At 35.3% G+C, this 22,121-nt stretch overlaps 1 protein-coding gene and 1 pseudogene across 1 annotated transcript; both read right to left on the bottom strand.

Moving 5' to 3' along the window:
- Positions 1–11,612: 11,612 nt before the first annotated feature.
- Positions 11,613–13,227, bottom strand: LOC128222628 (uncharacterized; annotated as a pseudogene).
- Positions 13,228–20,430: 7,203 nt separating this feature from the next.
- On the bottom strand, positions 20,431–21,686 carry LOC128222641 (C1q-related factor-like). Its single transcript, XM_052931735.1, has 2 exons — positions 21,209–21,686; positions 20,431–20,974 (listed from the first exon to the last, which is right to left on the bottom strand). Exons 1-2 carry the CDS (start codon positions 21,531–21,533, stop codon positions 20,568–20,570), a joined length of 732 nt encoding a protein of 243 aa, XP_052787695.1. The 5' UTR covers positions 21,534–21,686; the 3' UTR covers positions 20,431–20,567.
- Between the last annotated feature and the right edge of the window lie 435 nt (positions 21,687–22,121).

A 22,121-nucleotide genomic window follows, 5' to 3' on the forward strand; every position in this document is an offset into this window, starting at 1 on the left:
AAAATTTTATGATTGTCCATTTCAATCCATTTTTTACACGAATGTTCTCGTCTGAGGTCACCGGAGTAGGTCCTACTTGATTAGACTGCTAAACCGGTTTAAGAAAATGTTCGTCTCCTACGCAGTAACCTCCCCTATTGTACAGTAGCAAATATAAAATCCATCACAAAATCTTCGCCTAACTCTCGTAAATGCGATTTAAAAATATGTTAATATTTAATCAACGTGTTTAACGATCTAGCATTCATCTTTGAAACATTATTACAGTATCTTTATCCTCCATTCACAAACACGTGGACATGATAAGCAAAGTACATGCGTATATTTGATAAACGAACAAAAACATGCAAACAGGTAGCAGGATGAAACAATATGAACAATATCATTCCTTCTGCTTAGAACGTATACTTGATCAAAGATAATGACATTTAAGACATGTGTTTTTAAACTATCATGAATTGCGTGAAGGGCTACTGTATACACTTTTGCAAAAAAATACCCCTTGCAATAGTATTTGGATATATTTACTTCTTATTTATCAATGTAAAGCTATCATTCAGTTACGGCAGGTGTTCAATGTAACTGAGCACAATTTTAGAGTGTAAACGAATTTCGTCACTGCTTTTAGCTACAGCTCCTAAACTCTGACAATAAGTGAACCGAGAAAATGGCTCCTTTTCAAAGAATCATTTGAAATGGATGAATTCTGAAACAAAGAATGATTGTTGAGCTTATTTTTTACGAAGTATTAAGTCAATACACAATATTATAGAACATGTATAAATAATATCACTGACTTATAAATAAGTGTTTAACCTATAATAGGTTCGTGATATATATCTAGTGCTATCATACATATATGTACCCATTTCATATGGCAAGAAAAATGACATACCGTGAGTGATGGAAACGAAATAATAAAAACAAGCCACTTTTGCATAGGATAAAAGATACACATCGAAAGATTTTTTTCTTTAAATTGGAGTGATCAAATTAAGTTTGTCACTAAGTCAACATAGATTAATGTACCAACTGACAATATAAGATGGTGTTCTCTAACCTATTCGATTAACTGAAAGACACAAATTGAGCCCACCAGGAAATGAAATAAACCGTCTCCGTGGACTTGTGGTTAAGCGTCCGCCTACGGAGCGGGAGGTCGTGGGTTCGATCCCGGGCCGCGTCATACCGAAAGACGTTAAAAGCTGGTACAAGTAGCTCCCTTGCCTGGCGCTCGGCATTTAAAGGGTAGTGCTTGGGAAAGTGGTGTACTCAGTACTGGTCCTACCCAGGAAAGTTGTATCCCGTGTATCGGTGCTTTACACCGAGCACGTTAAAGAACCAAGAGGTCTCTTCGCAAAGAGCTAGGGTATCGCACCCGGATTTCTTGTATCTCACTCTGTTTCTTCAAGTCTTCCAATGTCTGGATTTGACTGCGAATTGCTGTCACTTCTATCTCATGTCACTTATGGCATTCAAACACAATTTAAGTCGTGATGGCGTCACGGCGGGGTCAAGCCATAATGCAGCCAATGGGCGCGGGCAGACCTTGATAAACTCAAATAAACAAACAAGGAAATGAAAATTAGTAAGTTATTCTTTTTAAAAGTATTTAATATTTTCGAGCATCTAGGACCACAAGGCTTCAGAAAAGGATAAATAATTCGCAAATCTGACGCAGTTGTATATAAGATCACTGTTTTAGATTGCACACAACGTCACAAGTGAAAACACCGATGTAATACTCGAAATCAGGTAACATCTTGCAATGTTATTTTCTTGAATAATCTACAATATTAAATTAATGAGCAATAATATCATGACATGTATATATCCCAACTTTATTTCTCCCCAGCAGATGTTACACGGTGGAAATCTCCAACTGGTGATTCCTCCAACTTCTGTGATCACCAACTTCTGTGATCTCCAATTGGTGGCTTTTATCAATAGAAATTGACTGTGGAATTCTCCAATTGGAATTTTCCCCAATTGGAGAGCCGTTTTTACAAAACCATAATTTCTGATTATTTATTAGATTTTAATTATGTGTATGAATCTAGTACTACAGAAATACATAGAAATGTAATTTTCTGTTCCAAATTGTAATATTTGATTTTTTTCAAATTGCTGATTTTTTCCCCCGTTTCGGCTCATATGGAAAATTCTCCAATTGGAGTTTGCCAAAACCCCGCGGGGGACCTAAAATCCAATTGGTGGCCAACGGGAGAAATCAATTTCGGAATTAAAATTTTCATATTTCTTAAAACTTTTTTTTTATTTTACTTAAAATATTTCTTATTTAATGGGCAAACTTTCTATGTGTCGCTTTTGAAGTTGATATCTAAGATAATAAAAAAACTAAGTTTGCAAGTAAACCGGATTTGCAAACTTATACCGGATGCTGTTAAGTATGAATTAGAATAAATCCAGACCGAGTGTGCCAGAATTGTAACTGGTTGTACACGTTTGGTTTCCTTACGTCTTCTCTTAAGTTGAAACTGGCTGGGAAAGTTTACAAACTAGGCGCGAAAAGCACAAACTTCTCCTTTTCTTTAAAATGAAAAATGGGTTCACTCCTGATTATCTTTCAAACTTGGTACCCCCCCCCCCCCAACAGTAGGGCAAGTATCAACAAGATCTCTCAGAAATCCATCTAAAATCTCCATTCCTAGAACTCGCACATCATTGTATATGAACTCATTCCTTCCTTCGGCCATCTCTTCCTGGAAAAGTCTTCCAGCTGAGGCATCTTCTTTAGATACCGTGTCTGGTTTCAAAGAGTATCTCAAGTCAGTTACTTTTAAATCTAGCAAGTTATTCTATTATGGGAAGCGTAAGCTTCAAGTCCTACATACTCGTTTACGAACGGAATGCAGCTCATTAAACCATCACCTTTATTCGAAAAACATCGTATCTTCTCCACTCCGTATTTGCGGACGCCAAGAAACAACATATCATTTTCTTCTTTTATGTCCACTCTACTCCGATCATAGACTTTCTCTGATCGACTCAGTGGAAGCACTGACTGAAGTAACTCTTCGTTCACTATTGTATGGTGCTGACACTCTGACTGAAGAACAGAATTTCAAACTGTTTGATGCAGTCCACCAATATATTCACTTAACAAAAAGATTTGATTAATCGACTCCAGTTTAAATCCATCCTATGACTTTTACTCTGCCTTCCTTCTTTCCTTCTCCTATCTCAACATAGCTTATCATTATCTTCTTTTGCATTTCTTTTTTTTTTCATTATCTGATATTAAATTCCTTTAAATTTAAAACTTTACCACCGTTATATCTAAAATCATCTTACTACTCTGAGAGCTATCATATTAATCCTTTATTTAGTAAAACCTGTATTTAATACTATTGCAAATAACCATGCAAGGAAAGGAACTTTATTAGTTAATTCTACCGTTCCAATCCTTTATTTTATATGTTTGTAACAAATGCTGTATTGTTGTTTTTCTGCATAATAAATATGTTTAAACTAAGGCTGCACTGAGCATATTGTTTAATTCTTTTTGGTCACCCAGGTTAAACTAAACTAATCATTCATCTGGAGCGCAGGTGTTTTATTGAGTAATTAAAATAATGTGATGAAATTGGTAGAAATAAACGTTTCTTCAATTATAATTGATTCTGCATGCGGAAACTTGTAAAAATTTCGGCGGCATAAAACAAGTGGTTCGCCGGTTTTGTAAATTAAATCGTAGTTTGGCTAAAATAAGCTCACGATACTTTTACATATTACATTTCTAAATCACATATTTTTGCATCGAAATACACTGGGTTTGAAAATAGAACAACACAAAAATTCAAAACGTTTACCTTTATATACTTGCTTTAAGTCGATTACAATTCAATTACAATAAAAAGAAGTAAAGTTAATATATAATGAAAAACTGCTAAAAAAATATGTATCACGGTCAAAAATATGCACCTGGAATTTGTCATTTTCATGGATATAAATCATAAACAAAGGTGAGAAATCTATTGACAAAACAGCTGTATTCCGATGTAAAGTGTTTTATGTTTTACATTGTTTCGTGCTATGCCCACGTGCACTTTAGGATAACATAGATCAATACACATTTTATAAAAACAATGATTGATCGTTCATTTGGGTGGCCTTCCGTTCAATTAATTTAAGTCTTATGATTAAAGATGCACTCTTATTCCCAAACAAGATTTGCCACAATTAATACAATTCGATATTTATGCAATGTATAATTGGCCAAAGGGAAGATGCCGATTTGCCAATTAAAACTTGTAAACATTGTTTTATTAAACCAAACAATGATAATTAAATGTCGAAAACTGGTCCTTATGCAGGATTCCCAGTTTAATTTGAAAGAAAGGTGGAGAAAATACGGTATTTCTACGTTATGAGACGATAGAATATCACTATAAATATTTTAGCACGCACCATTCAATTCATATTTCTGCGTTTCAGCTATTGAATACACACACAGTTCCAATCTTGTTATCAGTAATTTATATCTTCCATTAATGCATTATTTAGTAAGAAGTAAAAGTTTTATCATATAACCTTTTTGTTATACATATGTATGTATTGATTTTGAATAAGAATGTCACTTTAAAGCATTACATTATAAGGAGGTTATAGTTTATTACCCGGTGCATTTTATGATTATCCCAATTCCCTTACAAACAACAGGAAATTTAATTTTACGTCACACAATGCTACTGAAAACGACCAATTAAAGATTAGGCTTTAGAAAGCGTGCATCAGTGCTCCCGAATAGCTTGAATGAAACTTTTTGGATCTACTAAACCAGCAATGTGAACAGTAACCTCAACATACACAATATCTCCAGCTTCAAGGTATAGGAAGGCCGTTTTCCCTGTAGTGTCCCATCAAGAAGTGTGCCCGGCGATAACAAAGTTATTTATGTGAAAAACTACAAAAAACAAGCTCAGTAGCCAAAGGTTTAAACATAAACCCCGTTAAATGGCATAGGGTAAACGCCAAAGACATAGAACACAAAACAAACATTCACAAACAAAAAACATAGAACAACAGCACAAAAGTACACAAACAACACAGTGCATATATACCATATAAAATACTAGGTATGTTTATCAGGGAATGTTAGGTACCACCTTGGAACGGTCAGTAAAATGTAAATTTTCTGGGAGTTTAAACATTTCCATAATGAGCAAATACGTCAAGGATGGAATATAATTTGAACAGTGGAAGAAGAAGAAGAAGAAGTCATGTGCATACAATAATAATTATCACTCGTGGTAGTTTTAAATACTGAGAAGAGTAACAGAGTTTTGAAGGTGAAATTATGCAAAGAGTCTACAAGATAATTCTGGAATAAGATACATTAATGTGGTGTTATTCATGTCCCTAACATGAATGATGTTATCATTAAATTACGGTTATCATATAGATAACCATTTAAGCCGGGCACAGGGGTTGTCGAAAAACTGTTGTACCGGGTGATAAACTATAACCTTAACAATCTGAACTTTTTGAAAACATATCAAGACAATAAGTTTATAGATATAAATTTAATGATGAAAATAAAATTAGAAAAAAATAGTGCGCTGGCAGCAGCATTCGATCAATTTCAGTCTGGATAAAAACCAGTGTGCTAGGATTTTCATTTAGGTGGTAAAATGTATCAAAACAATTTATTTTTTGACATTTGAATGTCTATATTTATGTTGAAAATGTCAAGAAAGCATACTTTTGAACAATCTCCACACTTTAAACTTTCATACAAAATGTTAATAAGAAGTTTTAAAGAGGTCAAGTGCAATCAATAAAAACGAAAACACTGTCCAAAAATGAAATTGGGACTTTAGGTAGTAGTACTGTCGATGAACAGGTTCAATCAAAGGGAGACTGCTTTGTTCAAATTTTGAATGTATTTTGTACTTCCAAAGGATCGTCCTTCCTAAATGCGTTGTTTTCATAACAGCCACTTAGAATTTCTGACATAAATACTACATTACAGCTACAGGGACAGAAGCAAACAAATAAAAACGTTCCCGGATTAGAGGCACAAGGCAATGAACCAAACGACAGTGAGCAAGAGACACAAACGTATATATACCAGATATATTAATATACAAATACATACCACACACACATCAAAATTACTTTACCGATAATGGAAGCAATTACTGCCTTGGAACGGCCAGAGGAACACAAGTTCACCGGAACAAATGTCTTCAGGGGGCTTAAATGGCCATAACCTCATGATGGACAAATGGTTACGGTCATGCGACCTATGCTCGTGAAATTGATCTTACAGTCTCCATATAAAATAATTTCATGAAAATTTAGTAAACATTTTTTACGAACAATTATTCAAACGTAATTAAATGAAAGAATTCAAACTCTCTAAATATACGCCGTGCTTTGCACAATTCGGCATTTACTGTGATTTCAAAATATTGCGAGTCATTACGTCCTAAATCAACGTTTTCTGCGTTATTTTGATGAAATGTAAAGAAACACTGTTTATTTTCGCTTAAAATTAAGTAAAAAACACAAGAGGAGAGGCTTTATTGTCAACAAGTAGCCACTATTATTGCTAGAAGTCTCTTTCGTCCGCTAGATTTGGCAATACCATTACTAGACGTCCATAATAATCGTACCTAAAACTGCCGTGAGGAGAATCATAAATAGAAAAAAAGCCATTGTCTACACGTTCCATAGCACTATTGTTAATTTTGTTTTTACCTTAATGTATATCTATCTATTGACGTCATTTCATTATCGGAATCAATTTTTCGGTAAAAGCAATCTTGTTCATTAATTAAGGCAATATCCTTTCTTACCACAGACGATACAATCACTCCTGCATTAATTGTATCATCTCATCAAAGTACAACAGTATGCCGCAGTGTGAAGGAGAAATAAAATCCGGATTGAGATTGCGAGCAATGACATTAAACTTACACTGGCATATGTTTGATGTTCTTCAGACAATATCTTGCTATTCATTGCATTGGTGGGCAATGACATCACCTTAGATATCTTGATAAGACTCTTCCGGCATGTCGGTCCGAGCGTTGACGCCAAGAATGACGAGTGATTCACAGCGTTTCTTATGGAAGCCAATTGCGAAAACATCACATGTGTCCATAACCCTAATTGCCAAGGCAAGGTTTCTGCCTACCATAAGGACATCAAGTATGACCTTTTGGTGGAGAAGTGGCTGGCAAACAAAGATTTTATCATCGAAGACATAACGTTCATTAGAGATTACGGCAAGGATCACTAAAGATTTATTGCCGCAATCTTCTCAGAGCTAAAGAAACTTGTGCCTACCAGGCTTACCTACGGTGGATACTATCACGCAGTGAACGTAATCCACATGGGAAACATTGGCGATGATAACGACCAGTATCTTTTTGACGCGATTGCCGATGGTACCGATGTGTCGCTAGAGCGACTGATACCCCGATATAGTGACTTAGACATGGACTTTTCTTCGAAGCACTAACGGGTCTACTTTCATTATACAAACCAAGAACACGCCGGCTACATAGAGGGGATATGATGAGTAGGGCGATTTGTACACACTTATTGCCAACGTCGATAACACTCCAAACATGGTGTCCCATCAATTGACGTAAGTTACTGACATCGATGCCGAGTATGCCATTCATATGCAAAACAAGTCGTGAGAAAGGTAAAACGAAATATCAAACAAGGTTGTCATATCTATGGACAAGTAAAATTATTCATCTAAAGGAAACAATACTGAAGCGAACTAGCTTCTTTCTTTGCCAGATATCGAGGGGAAATCAATGGTGAATCTCGCTGGTGCCGATGGAAGTGATTGCAATAAAGAGAGGTAAAGTTATCTTCTTATATTTTTGGAGAAACTAACATCGAGCTAAGGAACGGGAAGCGGCACATCATTTGGTGGAGGTACTAATCAGATCATGATAGTATAGATTAACAACTTTAATAACTTTAAAAGAAATGCCAAGTTACGTTTAACACGGATGGCACTGATTACTCGTTCCATGCTAGTCTAGTTCATATGTGGTGGAACGGATTCAAAGTCTGGTACGATCAATTATAACGGTAATGTTGTCTGTTTCTTTGTTTGTCTGTTGTAAATTTGTGTGTAACACAAAGGAGTGGAATCTTCCTAGACGACTCAACCTTACGTCATTAGCTTTTTTTCAAGAATGATATATATTCAATATAAACTCTCGTGTGCACTGAATGGAGACGTTCGGTTTGATGAAAACTTGTCATCCTGGTAATTACACCGACAGAATGCTGGAAATCGGTAATACCTCCAAATTTGTTACGGCCTGTCTTGTTCTAAAAGCGTATTTAAACTAGGATGTACGACAATATCGGAGAATTCCTGTCCACTTCATTTTTGTTATGTAGTGCCAATAAAGTAATAACCAGTTTCAATGCTACAACAGTCTTTCTTCTACTATGATTTTCGTTTTGACTGAAACTCCCATGTAAGAGAATGGTCATTTTTTTTAAATTTGAGTGTGTATAGCATGTAAACTTGTAGTGAATCCCTGAACTCAACACAATTGTTACTCTGTATTTATCAAAAAGGGTATTACATTCCTTCCGCCGTGTTCTGATTCTTTTCAATGCATACACTTGACAATATATTAATGATTTGGTATTTCGCTGATTTCTTTTTTTATGTTACTTTATAATTTGTTGTCATTCTTTGCTCGCATTAAAATGGTTAGTGCATGTTACTCTGATGAAGTTTAGATTAAGCATGTATTAATTTAGGGGAATGCCTTGGCTAAGTGTGGTGCAGACCGAATTCTAGCGGGTCGGAAACAAATCTGACCCCTCCCCCGGATTTTATTTCCAGCTTCATGTTCTGAGTTGCGTTTTGGCGTACGTATTGTACATGTACGTTTGATTTGTGTACAGATAAAATATAAGCGATATTTTGGCTTTTCTAATGGGGAATATGTCGCCACGTAGCTTTTAATTTAAAAACGGCTAATGAGTTTTGATCTGTACACAAATCATTTGCTTTTGTATTATTTACGAGTCGAAAGTCAAATGAGGGAAACATGATAATGCATAAAAAATATTAAAAAATGTTTTTGCAGCAAAATTTATTGTGCACCTTTAAAGATGAGATCTACAGTGTATTCTACCAGATATAACATTATGAAATCTATGTACGTATTTGAATTTCCTGTTTATGATTTACAAATAATACATAGAATGCTTCATTCTTAATTATCACCTTTATAAGAATGGGGGGAATCTGTTTAAGCCCTTATGCCATTTCCCCTTGGGTAAGGTCATCCAATTTACATTTGGGTGAATATGCGTCTTGAATTTGAACTTACTTTGTACGTATAAAATGGGATTTGCAGTTAGCGTGGTTTTATAAAATTTTACAAAGAAACGCATGTTGAAGGCTATGTTTCTTGCATCAGTTTTAAAAGCGGCAATTCGTATTTACAGGAATAATCAGAAGCCTCTTCCTTCGCATACTAAATTAACATTTCAAATCCTTACGAGCTAGTATATACTCAAGGGTATAAAAAATGGTTTAAAAACGTTATACTAATCTATCTAAGCTTGATTGAATAGACAGCTTTCAAGCTCCTGACATGGCGAGTAAGAGTAGATATTATACCTTACATAAATGTGTCCCTTCCTTGAATATATAAAGTCGATCGGTCCGTATATCAATGTATTTTGATAAAAATCCAGTTTTATGACGTCAGCGGTCCGTATCATATGTTTGGCCGGTCCGGACCTCGCCAAAAATGTGATATAGACCGCTGATTTCATACAACTGCGAAGTGCGGCTTGCTTTTATCTCAACAGCGAAAATTTGTCGCAGGTAAACATTGTCAGCTTTGTTCAATTAAACACATCTAAAGCACTTTACAATATTGAATGGTAATATAAAATGTTCGGTATAATATAAGAAATATTTACACACCACTTCGGGATATATGACATTATAAGAACGGCCACTCAGCCCCCGAGGCGTGGCTGACTGGCCCGTCCTTATAATGACATATGACCTTCAGTGGTGTGTTATATTTCTTAAATATATGTTCTCTGATATAGTCAAAGCAATTTCTTCTTTTGAAGTTTATGGTACTAGTAAACAAACCGTGCAAAAAATAGAAATAAGCAAACAGTTTGCAAACTACTCGTATTTATGATTGTTTAAAAGTTGTTTATATTTTGTTCCATTTGGACTAAAGAGATACGTTTACGAGTACTTTAAGACTTATTTCATAAAACGAAACGTCGTCATCGAATATTTGCATCACATCTTGCAAAGAACCAGTGTCAGGGCCCCTTTGATGGAGGAAAAATAGCGTCATTTGGAAAGAAAACAGGAATAATACTAGTAACAAGATTTGTTGAATGTTTAAATGTTTTTCAATACTTTTATTCAACAAACATGTTCATAAATTGCACTATATTGCTACAATTGACAAATGTTTAAAGGCCAATACTCCTCCAAAAAAAAGAAATTAAAAGAATTAGTTTTCTTTGAGAGGAAAAAATATATACTTTTTCTGTAGGAGAATGGGGCAAAAATTTGCGTAAAATGTCGATGAAACGATTTTCATCATGATTGCAATTGCTCTTCGACATGTCATTCAACTTATTGAGTGGTGGCTACACGCCACATTCACTTTAATATTATTCTTGATATCCATTTGGCAAGATTAAGCATTTCCCAAATGTTTATTATAGAGACACTGCCATTTTGTAGACGATATATTTCGCTTATTTACTTCATTTGAAGAAGATTTAAAATTCGTGGTGCAATTTTGTGAAAATGAAAAACAAAAGTACCTGCATAGTTCGGAAAGCTGCAAACTACATCACGGCTGCATCGATCATATACTTTATGTATTCGTCAATATGCACAACCATTCAAATGAAGTTTTACAACATATGTTTGCATTTTTTAAAATGGGGGTGAAACGGAAACGTGCTAGAATAAAGGATATGACATCAACATTTCTGCTCATTTTGCTTATCTATGATAGACTTATCGAATGAAACCAATGTCACAAAGAACAATTCCTAAATATGGTTGTCTGGTTAGGGCAGTTGTCAGTGCATTTGCTTCTCATCAAGGCGACCCGGGTACGATTCCCGGCCTGGGCGCATGTGAGTTTGATAAGTGGTCAATCTGGATACTCCGGTTTTTCCCACAACACAAGACCACACTCTCGCGCAACAGAGTGCCAACAAGAGTGTCATAGTATAAGTCATCATAACTTTCCAAACAATCGTTGTAAAACGTATTATGTTTAAACTGACGAAAAGGAAACATACCCCAGATCAAAACACAAGGATATAATTATTTAAATGAATTAGCTGTGTTTAACTGAACACAAGCGGCATAAAACAAGAAGCTTGCCGGTATTGTAGTTTTAATCGTAGCCAGGCTTTAACCAGCTAACGCTGTTATTTTTACTACACTGACTTAAGCCTCATTTTATACAGCAATAAAAGCTAATTATATGCATTAGAAGAACTGAAGCAAAATCAAGCAAACTATGAAATGGTTTAAAGGCAAATAAGGTTTTGGAAATAAAACAACACAATAATTCAAAATGTTTACCATTATACCATAGACTCTCTCTCGATTGAGATAAATGAAACGAAAATGCATTCGGTGTTAGGATTTATTTTTATTCCATACACTGCAAACAAGTATAATTAATATTTGATAAAACTGTAGAAAACAAAATAATGATGACTTTTTGTATGAATAAAGGTCTTTATCACGCTCTTCATAAAAATGAACTTGGAGTATGTAGTTTTCATGTTCATTTATCATAAACAAAGATAAGAAAACAGAAAAACACAATAGTTGTTAACCAATTGCTATATGTTCAAACATACTAAAGCTTGGCAAATAGTTTACTTTGTTTTTATTTACCCAAGGAATATTTCCAGTGAATCCAATATAGACTCCCTTAAACAGTTGATTTATCAGCTAAAACACATAACTCAATTTGACCCCATGTCACTGAAAACAAACAATTAAAACAATGGTATTTAGCAAGCGTGCATCAGTGCTCCGGAGAAACTTGAATGAATACTTTCGTTTACGTCATATGTGCCGGCAATGTAACCTGTACCCTCAACATACACAATATCTCCAACTTTTAGGTAGAGAAAGGCTGTTTTTCCTGCGATGTTCCACCCAGAAGTGTGCCCGGCGATGACATAGTCAATGAACTCTGCATTTTTCTTCAAGAAAAGTCGTCCTGGCTTTCCAGTTGGATTACCCATGGAAAATTGAAACACGTACGTTCCGTTTCAAGGAGGTGTAAAGATGCCATTGATTGGGTTGTAAGCGTTGCCGAAATTTGCATGAACGGTATCGAAGATCGCAGTTTTCCCAGCGGTCAATGCCAAAGATTGGGTACTTAGTGTTGCTCTGAATATGATCTTGTTTTTTGTACCTTTTGTAAAGAATAAAAAGAGAAGCTTATCTCATCATAAAACCGGATTATAGGTGGTGTTTAAGTTTGCCCTCAATGTGTATAAAGAACATCAGATCTATAGCTAAAAATGTCCAATATGAATTGATATTATACACCTTTAAGAACTTATTAAATGTTAATTGAGCATTTTTCCAAATCAAATCAACTTTGCAGAACTATTACTCAAACGGTATTATGCAGCAGAATGGAGTGTGCGATTGATTTCTAACAAAGGAAAAATAAAATGACACAAAACATGACCAGCACGGGAAAGTGTTGTAGTACTTACAATAACCATTTGTATATCTTTCCGTAATAGTCTCTGCGGCTTCAGCAATTCGTTGCTCCGTGTTTAAACTGTTCGCGACTATCTGCGCTTCTATTTCACCAAGCCTTGCATTTTGGGCAGCCAGATCAACGTTGTAGTTATTCCGTGTCAATAACAGCTGATTTTTCAGTTCCTTATTCTCCTTTTCTAACAACTCTATATGCAGTTCCATCCGCACCGTTTTTTCTAGAAGTTTCTCTTGGAAATCGTAGTTGGAGCACTGAGGTTCTGGAAACGCGACCAACATTTGGAAGCTAACTGCAGCCAATATCACAATAAATATCATCGTGTTCATATTAAACATCAATAAATTTCTCTCACGCAACACTTTTTGAAATTATGTTTTACGTTATTTACCCTTAATGTTTCAATTTATTTTACAGTTTAGTAATTCCGGATGAATGTTGTTTATGGTGCAACTGTATTTGCCAAAGCACACCAGATTGGAGCTGTTTTGAATAGATAAGCAAGAGAAAATCCATGATATCGTACTAATGTTAAATAAATATTTAGTTTTCAGTTACGCATCACGTTTGAAAATAAACATTTTAACAGGTGTTCCGTGTAATGTTTCAAACAATTTACAGTCAAATAATTTTGGATAAATGGGAATATTGAGAACGGTATTATACAGAGCAGAAAAAATAATATTTATTTTAAATACACAAGTATGTTAAAATGCGAGTGCTAAAACGGTGTGTGATCTTGCGCAAATAAAATTTTATTTTTCCGCTCTTAGATAAAAACAATTTTAGCATGGAAATGAAATATACTTCATAGAATTGACTGAAATGTGTCACATTATGGCATGTTATTTAAGTATTTATTCAATCAACGCTTAAATCAAAGGCACAAAAAACAAACAATACAAAAACATGCCAAACGGAATGATAAATCATAAATCAACATTATATCATAATTCATTTTCCCTTTTTTATGTGTAAATATAATGAAAGAAAACAACGAAATATAATTGTGCTCTATATTTCGTCAAAACAGCAAAATCAATTGTACATTTTCCAAATTTCACTTGCAAGTTTATCAAAACCAATAGCTTCCAATGATATAAATATAAAATACCTTGCAGACATTTGCAAATATAACTCTTAATTTATTTTTCTTACGCAACACGTTTTGAAGTAATCAGTTTCACGTATGTTCCTATTATGTTTCAATGTTGTTGTTTTTACGGATGAATATTACTATTGTGCATGGCATAAGCCAGATTAAATCATAATTGTTTTAGAAAAAAAACTATGATAAATTGCAAGCGTTTAAACAGTTTGTGATCTTTCGCAGGGAAAATAATATTATTCTGCTCCAAAAAGATTAAGACTATAACTGGAATTATCTTTGTAACAGTTAATAAATAAACCAACCATAAACAGTCGATGCCCCAAAACAGGATTGTTTCCTCTTTTACATCATCATATGTGCCACAATTTTATGCTTAACAACTATTCGTTAGAGAGGTAATATGCTTTCATCGCCTAATTAACCTTTAGACTTAAGTGTATAGTTTATGTGTGGGTTGTGAGTGGAAGTACCAGAAAGAAACCTTTCTCGACTTGGTAGCCACCAAACAAAAGTCAAATGCGCCAAGACCCGAATCGAACTCAGGAGGCCTTGGCGAAAAGCGAGCGAGCTTACCACTGTGCTAATCGGACAACCACTTATTGCAAAATACTGTAAATCTATTGGCCGGAATGAAAGGCCGTTCCCGGGAAGAGGGTACCCATCCTAAATGAAAATATCCGCTAAAGTAAATATTCCCCATTTATAAATCCGCAGGGGTCACTGACGAACCTTTCATTTTGCTAAAGTATGGACGCAGAACAACTTATCTTTTAAAACCCAATGTTTGTATAAAAACTTACTTCAATGACCTAAACTAACTGAAATGCGTTAAAGCTGCACTCTCACAGATTGCAAGTTTTGACAACTTTTTGATTTTTTGTCTTGGAACAAGGCAATTTTTGTAAAAATGCATTAAACCAGTTATATACGATTGCTGACGAAATATTAGATCGCAGATTTTTATATTTACGGTCAAAAATTGATGCTTTATGCATTTTTCTTAAACAGTTAGTAACGGTTTAAGCCATCAAACATTAATTTTCGAACGGAAATATGAAAATCTGCTATCTGGTCTTTTGTCAGCAGTGTTATATCACTGGTTTGCTGATATTTACGCAAACATTTGCTCATTCCAAGACAAAAAATAAAAAAAGTTGTAAAAACGGTAAATCTGTGAGAGTGCAGCTTTAAGTAGCAAAATGTTTACCGTTCAAACGAAACCGTGATTTTTTATACTATATATTTCTGTAAGATCATACAATTTATACCAACTGTCAGACAAAATTGAAGCAATCAGCTTCATAATTAGACAAAAATAACATTTTCGTAAATTTGATTTGCCGGTGTCTTTTAGTCCAACAAACACCAAACACGTGACTCTCCTGAAGCTTATGTCAAAATGTGAAATTGGTAACGCGACCAACAGAACAAGCCATGGATATGATTACAAACACGTGACTCTCCTGAAGCTTATGTCAAAATGTGAAATTGGTAACGCGACCAACAGAACAAGCCATGGATATGATTACAAACACGTGACTTTCCTGAAGCTTATGTCAAAATGTGAAATTGGTAACGCGACCAACAGAACAAGCCATGGATATGATTACAAACACGTGACTCTCCTGAAGCTTATGTCAAAATGTGAAATTGGTAACGCGACCAACAAAACAAGCCATGGATATGATTACAAACACGTGACTCTCCTGAAGCTTATGTCAAAATGTGAAATTGGTAACGCGACCAACAGAACAAGCCATGGATATGATTGCAAACACGTGACTCTCCTGAAGCTTATGTCAAAATGTGAAATTGGTAACGCGACCAACAGAACAAGCCATGGATATGATTACAAACACGTGACTCTCCTGAAGCTTATGTCAAAATGTGAAATTGGTAACGCGACCAACAGAACAAGCCATGGATATGATTACAAACACGTGACTCTCCTGAAGCTTATGTCAAAATGTGAAATTGGTAACGCGACCAACAGAACAAGCCATGGATATGATTACAAACACGTGACTTTCCTGAAGCTTATGTCAAAATGTGAAATTGGTAACGCGACCAACAGAACAAGCCATGGATATGATTACAAACACGTGACTCTCCTGAAGCTTATGTCAAAATGTGAAATTGGTAACGCGACCAGCAGAACAAGCCATGGATATGATTACAAACACGTGACTCTCCTGAAGCTTATGTCAAAATGTGAAATTGGTAACGCGACCAACAGAACAAGCCATGGATATGATTACAAACACGTGACTCTCCTGAAGTAACGGTTTAAGCCATAAAACATTAATTTTCGAACGGAAATATGAAAATCTGCTATCTGGTCTTTTGTCAGCAGTGTTATATCACTGGTTTGCTGATATTTACGCAAACATTTGCTCATTCCAAGACAAAAAATAAAAAAAAGTTGTAAAAACGGTAAATCTGTGAGAGTGCAGCTTTAAGTAGCAAAATGTTTACCGTTCAAACGAAACCGTGATTTTTTATACTATATATTTCTGTAAGATCATACAATTTATACCAACTGTCAGACAAAATTGAAGCAATCAGCTTCATAATTAGACAAAAATATTGGTTTATAAAAGGAAATTTGGCGGAATTTCCTTCGAGACCAATAATTGAAACTCTGTAAAAGTATCATTGAAAGATCCATTGCTGTAAGTATATCCATTTGATAAGAATAATTATTTCAATTTGAAGAAAATTTGTTCAAACATGTATTTTGCTTAATTTTAACGTTTTCCTCGTAAGAAAGATAATTGATTTCCATTTTGATGAATGCAATCTTTCTTTATCGGACTAAAACGCGTATAACGAAGAAATGAAAGATATATTTTATAGACTAGACAATTTCAGAAATGAATCATGTTATAAAAAATAGTGATGCATCGCGGCATCTTAAAATAACATTTTCGTAAATTTGATTTGCCGGTGTCTTTTAGTCCAACAAACACCATACCTAGACCAGAGCAATTTGTTACCAATGTCCATACCCAAAACTCAAGACACCAAATCTTCATTCCATTTCAAATTGCATCCAAAAGTATAAGGTTAGGGAAAATTGTTGTGCAAATTACAAATAGCACATTCTAAAATATTTTTTTTAAATTTCTCACAATTAACTTCTCGTCATTAACTTGTCATAATTATCATCTCAAATGCCCATATCAACTAATATCGGTCATGCGTTAACTGTGATAAACGGTTTTTCACACCTTATCAAATTGCCTTTTAACTGTCATTGCAATTTTTACAACTTGCGAAAACTTTAACACCTGGCAATTGTTTGTTTATTTTGGAACACGCGTTGGGAAAAAGGTGAAATTTTGACCTCGAGGGAGCCATAAGGTTTTGTGCACGATTTGTGTACTTGGGACCGAGGATATTGCTCGACATAAGTAGGCTTCGAGGCAGCGTGGGTATATTTTATATGAAATAAAAGGAAAAAAGTTCGGGACCAAGCTCCGACCTCGAGGGAACGCCGGTTCTCGAGCGACCGCTTGTTCGAGGGAACGCAGTTTCACTGTAGTTTGTTTTAAACAAAATGGTAGAAAGTGTGTTTCATAAATGTTTTAAAGGAATAGCCTGTCTGAGTCTTAAATTCAGACCCAATATGTCAGAGAATATCGGCATTGTTCCTTCTCTCCTGAAGTTTATGTCAAAATGTGAAATTGGTTACGCGACCAACAGAACAAGCCATGGATATGATTACAAACACGTGACCCTCCTGAAGCTTATGTCAAAATGTGAAATTGGTAACGCGACCAACAGAACAAGCCATGGATATGATTACAAACACGTGACTCTCCTGAAGCTTATGTCAAAATGTGAAATTGGTAACGCGACCAACAGAACAAGCCATGGATATGATTACAAACACGTGACTCTCCTGAAGCTTATGGTAAAATGTGAAATTGGTAACGCGACCAACAGAACAAGCCATGGATATGATTACAAACACGTGACTCTCCTGAAGCTTATGTCAAAATGTGAAATTGGTAACGCGACCAACAGAACAAGCCATGGATATGATTACAAACACGTGACTCTCCTGAAGCTTATGTCAAAATGTGAAATTGGTAACGCGACCAACAGAACAAGCCATGGATATGATTACAAACACGTGACTTTCCTGAAGCTTATGTCAAAATGTGAAATTGGTAACGCGACCAACAGAACAAGCCATGGATATGATTACAAACACGTGACTCTCCTGAAGCTTATGTCAAAATGTGAAATTGGTAACGCGACCAACAAAACAAGCCATGGATATGATTACAAACACGTGACTCTCCTGAAGCTTATGTCAAAATGTGAAATTGGTAACGCGACCAACATAACAAGCCATGGATATGATTACAAACACGTGACTCTCCTGAAGCTTATGTCAAAATGTGAAATTGGTAACGCGACCAGCAGAACAAGCCATGGATATGATTACAAACACGTGACTCTCCTGAAGCTTATGTCAAAATGTGAAATTGGTAACGCGACCAACAGAACAAGCCATGGATATGATTACAAACACGTGACTCTCCTGAAGCTTATGTCAAAATGTGAAATTGGTAACGCGACCAACAGAACAAGCCATGGATATGATTACAAACACGTGACTTTCCTGAAGCTTATGTCAAAATGTGAAATTGGTAACGCGACCAACAGAACAAGCCATGGATATGATTACAAACACGTGACTCTCATGAAGCTTATGTCAAAATGTGAAATTGGTAACGCGACCAACAAAACAAGCCATGGATATGATTACAAACACGTGACTCTCCTGAAGCTTATGTCAAAATGTGAAATTGGTAACGCGACCAACAGAACAAGCCATGGATATGATTGCAAACACGTGACTCTCCTGAAGCTTATGTCAAAATGTGAAATTGGTAACGCGACCAACAGAACAAGCCATGGATATGATTACAAACACGTGACTCTCCTGAAGCTTATGTCAAAATGTGAAATTGGTAACGCGACCAACAGAACAAGCCATGGATATGATTACAAACACGTGACTCTCCTGAAGCTTATGTCAAAATGTGAAATTGGTAACGCGACCAACAGAACAAGCCATGGATATGATTACAAACACATGACTTTCCTGAAGCTTATGTCAAAATGTGAAATTGGTAACGCGACCAACAGAACAAGCCATGGATATGATTACAAACACGTGACTTTCCTGAAGCTTATGTCAAAATGTGAAATTGGTAACGTGACCAACAGAACAAGCCATGGATATGATTACAAACACGTGAACCTCGGATGTTTGGTGACCCCTTATTATTTTGGATTCATTTGAAAGGGTTGTGTGTTCAATGATAGAAAATTAGATGTAAAACAACATCCCGAACATATTAAAGCAAAAACATTTTTTTGGCCTTAAAATAGTCCAAGATAGATCATTCACACGCGGTTATAGTTCATTGAGAGCAATAACACCGACTAAATTCAACTGATTTTAATACCTTTATAAATGATATACTTTCGTTTATTTTGTTAACGTATCGATGTTAAGCAAGCAAATTCCTCGCAATTGATACAAAAACTATGTGGGGTAAACAAGTTTCACAATGCTTATTTGTGGATCGGATTTCTAAACAGAAATTCAATAACACCACCAGCAACTGTGAACGTCCCATGCATGAAATTTGATCAATACATACACTGTCGGCTCATGAAAAAGTTAAGCCGAAAACAACTCTCCATTTCTGATTGCAACAGCAAAAATGTCATCCAGGATTCACGCAGCAATAACTTTAATTATTATTCTTGATCACTGTGCGACATGATGCAAGACGTTCCCCCTTGTGTGTAATTTTCATTTTTTACCACCGACAACAAACAGTGAAATATTATTAATCTTACAGCTGCTGAGCCCACCAATCTGACAATGCAGTTTTTTTAAGTAATGCTCTTTACTGGTAGGTTGATAACACCAGAAGTAATCTAGTATAAACGGTAGTAAAATACTTTTTTGCTTCATGGTCATGTAACCTTTATAAATTCATTTGTCTTTGTTTCAATTTCATTTAAGCAAATGTCCGGGTGTTTTACCACCAATTTGCACTGTTCCACGCTGTTACACGCTAGCGCACTATTATCCGCTGGCGCCAAAGTACGATGCGATACAGGGTTTTTCCTCTACCGTTTCGTTTGTATCGTTTAGGCGTTATATATATATATAGATATATATTGGTATCAGACGACAATGGTGGGATTCGTAACAATTTCCGAAAGAATGAAATGAAGTAAGTTGTGTTCGTTAAAATATTATGAATACCCCACACACACTTAAGGGGAACATTACAAGTGCAAATGCAAACCCTCGGCAAACACTAAAGCCTCGGAAGTGATGCATCCGTTGACAAGATGCATCGTTTACCTCAAGGGATGCAATACAATGATGTATCCATCATTTATTAATTACTAAAGAAAATCCTTAAAACCAACATGTTTGAAATGTTCCAACCGACTCACCAAAATGTCCTGACTTAGGATTACACCTCGTAACTAAGCAACAATGTAGCAGGTTGGGTATTTATTGAAAAACGTCCATTTAGTTAAACAAGTCTGGATCAGGCAACTGAAAAGAACTTAAGCCTAACTAGTCCATAGTAAGAAGTATTGCATCTCAAATGTTCATTTGTATCTGTCTTATTAAGTTAACAAGCGTGCATCAGCACCCCTGAAAAGCTAGAGTGATGTCTGTCGGTACCATATGTGCCGGCAACGTGACCTTCACCGACAACATAAACAGTATCTGCGACTTCTAAGTAGAGGAAGGCCGTTTTTCCTGCAATGTTCCATCCAGAAGTGTGTCCTGCGATAGCATAGTCGATGACTTCAGAATTCTTCTTCAAAAACATTACTCCCGGTTTTCCAGTTGGATTACCAATGGCAAATTGAAACACGTACGTTCCGTTTAATTGAGACGTGAATACGCCACTGTAAGCGTTGTAAGCGTTGCCGACGTTCTCCTGAACGGTATCGAAGACGACAATTTGTTGAGTGGTCAATGGCAGCGATTGTTTACTCAGTTTTGCCCTGAATATGATCTTGTTTGTTGTACCTTAAGTAATATAAAAATAACGAATCATATGCATTGCTTAATTATCGAAACATATCACTTAACTAAATATACGTTTCACTTTTTATTAAATGCGAAGTGAAATTAATGGTTTAATATTGTTTATGGTGAATTATCTTTGCTGACTAATTTTTCCGAATAATACGCAATATTGCACATAACAAAAGAAAACAATGGTTCAAAACAAATAAAAAATCAAAATTTTGGAAAACTTACAATATCCGTTGGTATATCTCTCAGTAAGAGTATCGGCGGCATCAGCAATTCGTTTTTCGGTGTTTAGACTGTTCGCGAGTATCTGCGCTTCTATTTCACCAAGCCTTGCATTAAGGGCAGCCAGATCAGCGTTGTAGTTATTCTGGGTCAATAACTGCTGATTTTTCAGTTCTTTATTCTCCTTTTCTAACAATTCTATATGCAGTTCCATCCGCACCGTTTTTTCTAGAAGTTTCTCTTGGAAATCGTAGTTGGAGCATTGAGGTTCTGGAAACGCGACCAACATTTGTACACTAAGTGCAGCCAAAATCACAATATATGCCATCGTGTTTATGTTTAATATAAATAAATTTCACTCACGCAACACTTTTTGAAATTATGTTTAACGTTGTGTTCCCTTAATGTTTCAATTTATTTTACAGTCAAGTAATTTCGGATGATTTTTTTTATTGCGCAGCGATATTTGCCAAACCAGACCAGAGTGTAGCTGTTTTGAATAGATAAGCATGTGAAAATTTATGATATCGTACTCATGTTAATTAAATATTTTGTTTTCATTTACGCATCACGTTTGAAAATATACATTTCAACAAGTGTTATGTTTGAAACAACTTACAGTCAAATAATTTTGGATAAATGTGAATACTGGAACGGTATTTAAACAGGGCAGACAAAATAGTATTTATTTTGAATATACAAGTATGTAAGAGTGTGACTGCTAAAACGGATTGTGACCATGCGCAAATAAAATATTATTTTACCGCTCTAAGATTAAAACAATTTTAACATGAAAACGACATTAATTTCATTGATTTAACTGAAATGTGTCACATTATGGCATAAAATTTCTGTATTTATTCCATCAACGCTTAAATCAAATGAACAAAGAATACAAAATCATGCAAAACAGAAT

The sequence above is a fragment of the Mya arenaria genome, chromosome 16 (genome assembly GCF_026914265.1).
Source record: "Mya arenaria isolate MELC-2E11 chromosome 16, ASM2691426v1".
Classification (NCBI taxonomy): domain Eukaryota; kingdom Metazoa; phylum Mollusca; class Bivalvia; order Myida; family Myidae; genus Mya; species Mya arenaria.

Coding starts and splice junctions, on each gene's coding strand:
- LOC128222641 (XM_052931735.1), bottom strand. CDS start 21,533: ATGGCATATATTGTGATTTTGGCTGCACTTAGTGTACAAATGTTGGTC. Junction 20,975..21,208: donor GAGATATACCAACGGATATT/GTAAGTTTTCCA, acceptor ATATTACTTAAG/GTACAACAAACAAGATCATA.